The sequence below is a fragment of the Lontra canadensis genome, unplaced genomic scaffold (genome assembly GCF_010015895.1).
Source record: "Lontra canadensis isolate GAN:19392208 unplaced genomic scaffold, GSC_riverotter_1.0 scaffold5, whole genome shotgun sequence".
NCBI classification, from domain to species: domain Eukaryota; kingdom Metazoa; phylum Chordata; class Mammalia; order Carnivora; family Mustelidae; genus Lontra; species Lontra canadensis.
The window spans coordinates 34,380,839-34,393,145 of record NW_022630999.1 but is presented as its reverse complement, the minus strand read 5'-3'; the positions used below and the strand labels follow the sequence as shown (position 1 = coordinate 34,393,145).

The 12,307-nt window shown below is 32.5% G+C and overlaps 1 protein-coding gene across 5 annotated transcripts in view; it reads right to left on the bottom strand.

Moving 5' to 3' along the window:
• RANBP17 (RAN binding protein 17) overlaps positions 1 to 12,307 on the bottom strand; it is a 317,076-nt gene that overhangs the window by 268,062 nt on the left and 36,707 nt on the right. For all 5 annotated transcript variants that reach the window (XM_032851794.1, XM_032851791.1, XM_032851792.1 and 2 more), the window contains 3 exons: positions 10,726 to 10,872; positions 9,940 to 10,112; positions 6,366 to 6,559 (listed from right to left, as the gene is read on the bottom strand). In XM_032851794.1, the coding sequence (XP_032707685.1) occupies positions 6,366 to 6,559; positions 9,940 to 10,112; positions 10,726 to 10,872 (514 nt within the window). The remainder of the gene's footprint in view (positions 1 to 6,365; positions 6,560 to 9,939; positions 10,113 to 10,725; positions 10,873 to 12,307) is intronic.

The following is a 12,307-nucleotide window of genomic DNA, read 5'->3' as shown; positions in this document are numbered from 1 at the left end:
TTTTATAAGTTTGAAATCCTACAAGATAGTCTTTGACAAGGTGGAATTAAATTAGAAATCAGCAATAATAAGACAACTAAGAAAACCCCAAATACCTGGAAATAAAAAGCATATACTTCAAATTCCATAAATTAACAAAAAATATAGACTAGAAAATATTTTTAACTAAGTGGTGATAAAAACAGAACATCAAAATTCATGAGATGCAGCTCAAACAATGCTTAACAATGAAATTCATAACTTGAAATTTTTCTATTAGAAAAATACAAAAATTTAAAACTCAAAGATGTGGAATCTCTATCTAAAATTAGGGAGGGTAAAGATGAAATAAAGTCAATAGTATAGGCAGAAAATAATAAAGCTACAATAACTTATGAAATTTAAAAAATGAACAAACAAAAAAAATCAATAAAAATAAAAGTTGGTTCTTTGGAAAGATTCACAAAATTGATAAATTTCTAATTGAGATCAATCAGGGGAAAAGAAAAAAAAAGGCAACAATTGTCAGTATCAAGAATGAGGGGTGGGTGGTAAAATGGGTGAATGGGGTCAAAAGTTAAAAACTGCCAGTTGAAAACTAAGTCATGGGAATGTAATATACAGCACAGTGACTACAGTTAATACTGTATTGCATATCTGCAAATTGCTAAGAGGGTAGATATTTAAAGTTCCCATCACAAGAAGAAAACAATTTTATAACTATGTATGGTGACAGTAACTAGATTTACTGTGGTGACCATTCTGTAACATATACAAATATCAAATCATTATGTTGGCTACCTAAAACTAATAATGTTGTATGTCAAGTATGTTTCAGTTAGAAAAAAAAAAAAATGAAAGGAACATCATTTCAGATCCTACAGACAGTAAAAGAATAATAACAATATTAGAAATAACTTTATTCCAATAAAAAGGAATTTAAAAATAGAACAAATTCCTTGAAAGATACAAATTACTAAATTTAAGTCCAGGAGAAACAGAAAATTTGAATAGTCCTGTATCAATTGAAGAAATCGAACTTGTGATTTTAAACCCTCTAGGCCCACTGACTTTGCTGGTGAATTCTGTAAGACTCTTAAGAATGAAATAATACTCATATTCCACAAACTCTTTCAGAAAATAAAGAAAGAAGACGAATTGTTTCCTGACTTATGATGGTATTACCCTGTTACCAAAACCAGGCAAAGACATGGCAAGAAAACAAATATACACAATATCCTTCATGAACATCAATATAAAATTAACAATTTTTTTTGGCAAATGTATCTAACCCTATATAAATGAACGCTATATCATAACCAAGTAGGATTTACCCTGGGAATGTAAAACTGGTTTAACACAAAAAAATCAATCAGTGTAATTCACTATATTAGTAAAAAGAGGGGGAAAAAAGTTCATTTGAATAGGTAGATAAAAACATTAAAAAAAAAAATACCCCATTCATTATAAATAGCCAAAAGAATAGAAGGGAACTTCCTCAAATTTATTATACACATCCTTTAAAAAAACTTATAGATAACATCCTACATCAATGGTGAAAGGCTCAATGCTTCATATGTACAAACAGAAACAAGGACAGACTATCCACTCTCACCACTTTATTCAACATTGTACTGGAGGTCCTACCAGTGGAATAAGGCAAGAAAAGAAATAAAAGGCATGAAGACAAAACATTAAACTGTCTTTATTTGCAGATGACATGTCATATATAACAATCTAAAAGAATCCCAAAAAAGCTATTAAAATAAGTAAATTTAGCAAAATCATAGGACACGAAGATAAAGATCAATCCTGGTTTTATATAGCAGAGAATAATTGTAAAATTTACAATAGCATCAAAAATATATAGTAGTAAATTCAGTGAAACGTTTCTAATACCTGTGCACTGAAAGCAATACAACATTGCAAAGAAAAATAAGGGACAACTATATAAGTGAAGCAATATACCATGCCCATGAACTGGATGACTCAATATTGTTAAGATTGCCCAAACGGATGCATAGATTGAGGCAATCCCAATCAAAATTCTAGTGAGATTTTTTAAAAGAAATTAACAAGCTGATGCTAAAATTAATATAGAAAGACAAAAGACCTAAAACGGACACAACCATTTTGAGAAAGAAGAATGAAATGGGAGTACTTAGATTACCTGATTTCAAGACTTACAAAGTTACAGTAACCAAGACAGGTTAACACTAACGTAAGGGAGAACATACAGATCAATGGCACAGAATAGAGTCCAGTAATTAACCTCAGCTGTTTATCATCAATTGATTTTGACAAAACTGTTACAATAATTCAACAGGGGAAAACAGAATTGTTTCAGCAAACGGGACTAGAACAACTATGTATCTGTATGGGTTGGGAAGGGGACCTTACCATTAACTCACAATATGCATAAACATAAACCCTAAGTGGTTCTGACTTAAACATAATAGCTAAAAACTATTAGACTTCTAAAAGAAAACAAAGACCATCATCTCTGTTACTTGGGTAGCAGATTTCTTAAATCCAAAAAGCACGAGCCAGAAAGAGAAAACTGAAAAGGCAGGTCATCAAAATTTAAAACTTCTGCTCTTTGAAAAATAGTTAAGATATACCATAGGCAGGGAGAAAATACTTGCAAACATATATGCGAAAGAGAGATTATATACAGAATTATAAAACACTCTTCCAATTCCAATAAGAATATGTATAAAAGAACAAACAACCCAATTTAAAAATGGGCAAAAATGTGAACATTTCATAAAAGAAGATATATGAATGGGCAAAAAGCACACCACCATTAATTATCTGGGAAATGCAAACTGTAACAATTAGATACTACTGTTAGATACCCAGCAGAATGGCTAAAGTTAAGAAGATAGTATCAAATCATGATGCAGATGTGAAGCAAATGGAACTCTCATACATTGTCAATGAGAATGAAAAATGGAACACTTTGTAAAACAGTATAGCAGTACCCTGTAATATTAAACATACATTTCTTATATGACCCAGCAATTTGTCTTAGGTATTTAGCCATGAGAAATAAAAATTGAAGTAGATACAAAGACTTGTCTGCGTATGTTCATAGCATCATTATTCATAACAGCCCCAAAACTGAAAGTGGAACTCAAATGTCCATCACACAGTGACTAGACAGACAAAGTATAATAAAGTCATACTATGTAATACTATGCAGCAATGAAAAGGAAATATTAATATACACAATATATTTGAATGTCAAAAACATTATGCTATGTAAAGTCAAACACAAAAGACTACTTATTGTATTATTCCATTTAAGAAATCTAGAAGAGACAAATCAAAGTGACAGAAGCCAGTAGTTCCTGGGTCAAGAGACAGGGAAAGGGATCAAAGAGCATGAAAAAATTATTTGGAGTGAAGAAAGTGTTCTCTGTCTTGAATGTGGTGATAGTTACATGGCTGTGAATATCTTCTAAATTCATCAAAACTACACACTCAAAAAAAAAAAAAAAAGAAAAGAAAAATATATTTGCAACTCTCATCAGAGACAAGGAGCTCATTTTTCTAAAATACAAAGAGCTGTTTAAAAAAAAAAAATCAATGAGAAAAGGACCAACAACCCAATTTAAAAAAAAGAGCAAAGAAATAAGTCATTACAGAAAGAGCTGACTAAATAGCTCTTAAATAAATTTAAGCAATGCCTAACTGCACTGACATGGAAAGTTAAATTATACTGAGAAACCATTTTTCACCTACAGAATTGCTAGGAATTTAAAAGGTTGGTAAATTACCCCGTGAAGGCAACAAGGAAACACTCCCATAGAGTTGATGGACAGGTAAACAGACATAGTCCTTACCAAGAGTAATCTGGCAGTATCTATAAGAGTTATAAATACATTTATCCTTTACCCAATAGTAGTTCTACCATGGAAATTTATCTTATATATATATTTGCAGACATGTAAAATGACATATGTATGTCGTTAATCTATGTGGAATTAATTTTAATAGCTGACGGTGACAACTCAAATGACTTTCAGTGGTGGATGGAATGATTAAATAAATTATATAAAATGATACATATGAAATATCATGCATCTATAAAAAAAGAATTCTCCATATACTGGCTTGAAAATAGCTATAAAATACATTGTTAAATGAAAAAAAAAAAAGGCAGGAACAGAACATTAAGGGTGGTATGCCATATCCAAGGTAAATAAAGGGGGATAAGAATTTATAAATTCATAATTGTTTGTATATACATACAGAAACTTTGAAAATATATGCAAAACTAGTAAGAATGGCTACTTAGAGTGAAGAACAAGAGGACAGACAGGGAGCTGAAACAGATCATATTTTAATTTATTTTTTCTAGACGATGTGCATATATTACCTCCTCAAAAAGATTAGGTGAGTTAATTCAAATGAAGTTTGGTATGAAAAATAATTAAGAGAACAGACACATTAATATGATATGTAAAGACAGAGCACAAACTTGGGGACAACATTTACAATTCAAATAACTGAAGGATTAGTGTCAAAAATACATGAAGAATTCAACAGTAAGAGAAAAACTAACAATCCAAATGGTGAGGAGAAAAAGAACAAAAATCATGAATATATATATCACTGGTAATGACACAAGAGTCAACAAACATAAGATAATACTAAACTTCATTAATAATTTGGGAATTACAAAAACTAAAATACCCATGAGGTATAGTATCTCAACTAGTAAAAATTTAGGTCTAACATTATGAGCTGCTGGCAAAAATTTAGATGAGGGTGGGTGGAATATAAAGTAGTAAATCACTCTGTAAACTGCTTTGGCATCATCTACTGAAACTAACTATGTAATAGGTACATATAACAATCTTTACGGCAGCACTCATTGTATCAGCAAAAAACAGGAAAAACACAATATTGACAGACAAGAAAATGCATAAATGAATTTGGTATATTCAAACAGCAGAGAACAGTGGCAGTGCAAATGAAGGAACTATAGCCATAGCATCAACACAGACTCTCATAAATGCAATGTTGAGGGGAAAAAAAAATAAAGCAAGTTGTAGAGGAACACAGTCTCATTCCAGCTGTATAGAGTTCAGAAATTTGCAAAACCATCCATTATTTTCAGAATATATAGATATATACACACACATAATATATATATATACACAAAGATATGAGGATTACTATGACTAATAAAAGGCACCAATTGATAAACACAGAACTCAAGTCTGTAAGTATTTTCTGCTGGTAGGAAGGATAGATTTGGACAAAGAACAACGGAAGTGGCAAAGATACTGATACTGACCTAGTCTGTGTGATGGTGCTGTTATTGCTAGTCACTATGTTTCAATATATAAATAACCTTTTGTATGTATTTAATATTTAATCATTTTCAAAACTCTACTGAAAGAAGAAATCAATCATGACAAAACTAAATGCTGCAAAAAATAACTGCTCCTCAATTTAATTTATAAATCATGAGATCTTAATAAGAGAAAACATTTGCAGTAGAGAAGGTTAACAACTTACTCCACTATCTAGCCCAGCAGCGGTTTTCTAATGTGACTCAAAAAATGAAAACAAAAACATAATAAAAGGCATTTTAGGAAGATATTAGTAAATGTAAAATCTTATAAACAATTGTTTAAAAAGCATTTAAATAGGAGATCATTGAGAGTGTGACTATCATTCTTTACCATTCCCTTTCCGAAATGATGAAAGGAAGAAACAGAAAAGAAAAAAATTCTGCAACTATAATTAAAGGGCCTCCTATTAGAAATATATAGAGCCCATTCCATTCTCATATTCACTTGATTTTTCTGAAGTGTGAAAAAATGTATTTACTTAAATTTTATTCCCTGCTATGTTCCTGAAGGGTTTAAAGGGACATATAGCAATAAATAAATCCTCCCTCAATAAACACTTAAAGAAAAATAATAAGAAAATCAAGGAATTAAAATAGAATGATAAACCAAAGCCATGGTGAAGGCTAATCCACAGATGCAAAACCATAATGAAGTCTTATACAATTTTTTACTGGATGAAATTGGGCTCTGAATTTACAGTCAACTATAGCAAAGAAGGAAACATGATTAGTTAAAAGACAGTTACAAGTTAATGAACTCTACTCAAATACCATTATCAGCTTTTCTTGATGGTCATTCCAGAGGCACAATTCCCATGTATCTTATAAAGGAAAACTAAAAATTGGCCATCAAGCAAACAAAACACCCAGAAGGTTAATAAAATTAATGGCTTATTAGAAGATGAGGATTTGGGGGAAATACATAAAAATAATTTGCAGCAAAATTATTGAAGTGACTAATGAAAAGCTACTTAAAATTCAACATAACAGCATACATAGTCATATAAAATGTACTGACCTTCCTGAATTGCCTTGTCCACAGTTATTGCAGAAGATGAATGCAGAAGCTTTTGGTAATTCTGAGCATTTTGGTCAAACAACTGTACAAGAAGAGTGCATGTCTTTTCATATTCACATCTGCTGACAGTGCACAACTGCTCCAGCTGCTGAAACACAGTAGCAGTATCATCCAGTGGATCATCTAAATTATCTCTGCAGATATAGAACAAGTTTGCAGACAACATTAGAATGTGATATGCTATTATTCACCACAAATAAACTTTATGTTAAATAAAAATTCTACCATGGATAAAGAAACAAAAAGACAGATTGGAAGGTAAGAAATAAAATGTAAATGTAAATTCTATATTTGAAGATGACATGATTCTATACACAGAGTCCCAAAGAAACCACACACACACACGTGCACGCACGCTACAACCTCTTACAGACAGCAGAGTTTACCAAGGTCCTAGCATACAGGGTCAGTATATAAAATCCAACTGTATCACTAGCCATGAACTACTGGCCATGAACAATTGGAAATTGACATTTAAAAAACTGTACCTTCAAACGGCACCAGAAAAAAACTAATTAATTAAATCTAATTAAACATATGTAAAATCTGAATGCTGAATACAACAGTAAGGAAAGAAATCACCAGTGAGGAAAAGAAACACCCGAGAACTAATTAAATTAAAAGATAAACCTCAAAGACAGTCTCTTCAATAAATGGTGCAGGGAAAATTGGACAGCTATGTGTAGAAGAATGAAACTCGACCATTCTCATACACCGTACACAAAGATAAACTCGAAATGGATAAAAGACCTCAACGTGAGGCAGGAATCCATCAGAGTCCTAGAGGAGAACATAGGCAGTAACCTCTTCGACATCGGCCACAGCAAAACTTCTTTCAAGATATGTCTCCAAAGGCAAAGGAAACAAAAGCGAAAATGAACTTTTGGGACTTCATCAAGATCAATAGCTTCTGCACAGCAAAGGAAACAGTCAACAAAACAAAGAGGCAACCCACGGAATGCGAGAAGATATTCGCACATAACACTACAGACAAAGGGCTGATATCCAAGATCTAGAAAGAACTCCTCAAACTCAACACACACAAAACGGATAATCACGTCAAAAAATGGGCAGAAGATACGAACAGACACTTCTCCAATGGAGACATACAAATAGCTAACAGACACATGAAAAAATGTTCATCATCACTAGCCATCAGGGAGATTCAAATCAAAACAACATTGAGGTACTACCTTACACCAGTTAGAATGGCCAAAATTAACAAGACAGTAAACAACATGTGTTGGAGAGGATGTGGAGAAAGGGGAGCCCTCTTACACTGTTGGTGGGAATGCAAGTTGGTGCAGCCACTTTGGAAAACAGTGTGGAAATTCCTCAAAAAAATTAAAAATAGAGCTACACTATGATCCTGCAATTGCACTACTGAGTATTTACCCCAAAGATACAGATGTAGTGAAAAGAAAGGCATCTGTACCCCAATGTTCATAGCAGCAATGGCCACAGTCCCCAAACTGTGGAAAGAACCAAAATGCCCTTCAACGGACGAATGGATAAAGATGTGGTCCATATATACTATGGAGTATTTTGTCTCCATCAGAAAGGATGAATACCCAACTTTTATATCAACATGGACGGGACTGGAAGAGATTATGCTGAGTGAAATAAGTCAAGCAGAGAGAGTCAATTATCATATGGTTTCGCTTATTTGTGGAGCATAAGGAATAGCACGGAGGACATGGGGAGATGGAGAGGAGAAGGGAGTTGGGGGAAACTGGAGGGGGAGACGAACCATGAGAGACTATGGACTTTGGGGAACTAGCTGAGGGTTTTGGAGGGGGTGGGGGTGGGAGATTGGGTGAGCCTGGCGGTGGGTATTATAAGAGGGCATGTATTGCATGCAGCACTGGGTGTGGTGCATAAACAATGAATTCTGGAACAGTGAAAAGAAACTTAAAAAATAAATAAAAATTTAAAAAAAAAAAAACCTGCTCACTGACTAAAGACTTGATCCTGCAAAGATGTCAATTCTTCCCCAAAATTAATCTACAAATTTAAAATAATTCCAGTCAAAATTCCAGCAGGATTTTTTGGTGGAAACTGACAAGATGAGTTTAAAATTTACACGCAAAAGCAAAGGAAGTAAAAGAGCCAAAGCGATTGTGGAAAGGGAAAACCAAGGGAGAAGACTCATACACCTGATTTCAAAGCTATTAAGGCTACAGTATTCAAGACAAGGTACTGGTAGAAGGAGAAACACACAGATTAATGAAAACAGAGTCCAGAAAGCACATGTATGCGGTCAATTAATTTTTGAAAAGAGAATAAAGGCAATGCAATGGAGAGAAGACAGTCTTTTCGGCAAATGGCGCTAGGATAATTGGTCATCCATTAAAAACAAAAACAAACCCAACGTCAAGGCTTACCTCATACCATATGCAAAAATTAACTCAAAATGGATCAGAGAAATAATTGTAAATTCTAAAACTGTAAAACCTCTAGAAGAAAAAAATAATGGATAAATCAGACTTCGTTAAACTCTAAAACTTTGGCTCTTCAAAAAAGACTGTCAGGGAAATGAAAAAGCAAGCTATGGACTGACAGAGAATATTTACAAAATACATACAATAAAAAGACTTGTGACCAGAATATACAGACCTTCGAAATCTAAATAAACAACCGAATTCAAAAAGAAGGGGCAACAAATTTAACGGGCACTTTGACAAACAATACAAATGGTAAATAAGCACATAAAATGATGCTCAACATTACTGGTCGTTAAGGGAATGCAAATTAAGTCAAAATGAGGTACCACTACATACCTATTAGAACGACTAAAATTTTTAAAGTTCTTAAAAACTGACGATATCAAGTACTGAAGAGGATAAAGAGCAATTGAATCTCATACATTGCTGGTAGGAATGCAAAATGATACAGCCCTTTGAAAAACAGTTTGGCAGTTTCTCTTAAAGTGAAACATATACTTACCATTCAACCCAGAAATCTCCCCCTAAGGTATTTACTTCTCTACCTACCATCAAACAGAAATCTGTTTAGGAATGTTTATAGCTATTTTACTCATAATTGACAAAAACAGAAACAACCCAAACATCCATCAATAGGCAGATGGTTAAATAAACTGTGATACATCCATAAAATGAAATACTATTCAGCAATATATTTTAAGAACTCCTGACACAACATGGAGGAGTCTCACATGCATTATGCTAAGTGAAAGAAGCTGGACTACATACCATAGGATTTCATCTATACAACATTCTGGAAAGGCAAAAACTACAGGAAAACAAGTCAGTAATTGCCAGAGGCTGAGGGTGGGAAAAGGGATGATTACAAGGGACACAAAAGAATTTTCTGGGTTGATGGAACTATACTCTATCCTAACTATAAGGTAGTTCTACAACTGTATATCTTTATGAGAACTCATAGACCTGTTCACTAAAAAGGGTGATTTTACACTATGCAAATTACACTTCAAATGTTTAAATTCCAAGATGCAAAAGGTAAAAACACAACAGAAACATTTAGTTTTCAATACCTCACAACTATGGCAACAGATTCCAACCGAGAAGTGATAAAGGCCTTCGTGATTTCTGGTGCATAAGTGTCTAATAAGTGGGGTTCAGTTGACTTCACAAAAGGCACTGATGCTACCATCCTTTGCCACAGAGTTAATAAATAATGAATACTGTTGGGAGCAAATTCCCAATGCTACAAAGAAATAAAGCAAATGTTATTTAAAATGACATATCTTCCTAGAATAAGAACTATAAAGACAAAATTACTAAAAAGATTTTTTTGACAAATTACTAAAAACAGACTTTAAAATTAACTTTTATTATAATTATATAGCCAATGAACATTCAACATAGCAAATTTTATGAAAGCAAAAAGGCATAAAGAAGAATCCAACAATCTCTCATTATTCTACGACCCAAGGATGAGGACTATTAAAATGTTAGTGTACTTCCTTCTAATATTCTTTCCATGAATACTTTCCAGAGTTGAGATCATATAGAAAATGTGGTTTTAAAAACTCCCCCCAAACTTATAAAAAATTTCCCCCCCCAAAAATATGTAAAAAATGTTTTTATTTCTTCACAGTTTATTATAGCTTCTCAATTCATCCTTCAATTATTAGATATTCAGATAGTCTAGATCTAATTTTTTTTACAAAATATGTTCCAGTGAACTTTTACTTAAAATCCTGGAGTAAGTATTTTTAGTAAAGTACAGTAACAAATATTAAAAATCCCCACCAAATCTTACCAAGAACTTATTTTTAAAATTATCTGTTTAATACCAATTATGTATTTTTATTTACCTGTAGACTAGTAATGGTAAAGTTAGCAATCAATCTGATAACTTCAGGATATTCCTTCACCATAACTAATTCTCCCAGCTGATAATTTGTTTTTAAACGAGCCAAAAATCGGCAAAATTCATGATAATTACCTGGATCAGACAAACCCTAAATTATAAGACAAAAAGAAAAGACTTTTAAAAATACTTAAGAACAAACCAAGCTAATAACCTGTCAATAAAATTCCGAGAGTATTTTATTAAGTTTTCCAATTTTCATTGGTACTCTGTATCAAATGGGTAGATTATTAATGAAATAAAGCAAATGATTCCTGTTGAAATTAATGTTTTCATGAATGATTCATAATAAGAAATCCAAAGTAGAGGATGTGGAAGAAGCTTTGCACTGGGATGACTAAATTGTATTTGGGAACCCACCGTATTACACAAAAAATTTGCATGTATATGTACATGCATGTGTGTGTGCCCAGGTGCACGCACACTGCAGCTTAAACAGAAGTTAACAGAAGACTTGAGAAATATTTATGATGAAAATTCAGAATGGGTTCTTGAAACCCTGGAAAAAAGTGATACCAGCTGAACTGAAGTTAAAATGGTATTTGTGCACATAAGCAGAAATTTCTTCTAATTCAACAAATATTTACAGAGTTCCTATAGACACTGTGCCCTCAAGCAACTTCTGGTCCCTAAGCAGAGTCATTCAAATAAATTAATGCAGAAAGGGCAGAAAGTTTAACAGAAGTACTACAAGACAGAGAGGTAATCTTGAGGAAAGAAAGGTTAAAAGGAAAGACCAAGAAAGAGGTCCCTAGTTGTCTATGAGAGCTCCTTGAGGACTGGGTATAAGTGTCATCTTTACAAAAGTTCAAACACTTTGTATTGCAGATGGCATGAAAGAGAATTCAAAAAGTATCTGTTTAGTACTGAAAGTTTCTAAGAAATTTCATTCATATGAACACCATGAAAATATAAAAGAGTCTAATTATAAAAAGATACTTCATACTCATAGATCTCCTAGTATGTTTGTAACTCTAAAATAATAAAATATTCAAACTAACTTTTACAGACATGAAACATGAACATGAGGATTTTGGAAAACCAATTAAAACAATTATTTGATATTAACATATTATTTTCTACATACTGATTGATGACAGTGACTTAAACTACTAAAAATTTAAAGTATATTAGTAAAATCCCATTTATCAACAAAACATGTATATTTCATGACTGTGCTAACATTGGAAATATAAAAGCATAACACACAAAATACTAAAACACTCTTGAGAATGACCTACAAAATCAATTGCTCCTTATTAGGCAAGCACATTTTCTTTATGTACAAATATTGTATGTCCCCTCAAAAGTTAGTAATAACTAAGAGACAGATAAATCCCCTTAAAGCATTTAACCTCTTAAAATCCGTGCTTTCATTACATATATTTTAAACCAAAAACAAAATAAAAAGTAAAACAAAAAGTTTTATCTAGGCAGCCAAATCACTAATTAAGAATGGCTTTGCAATTCTCTGAAATGAATATTGCTACTGAAGCTTTGCAAGTTAATATATAGATTTTTTAAAT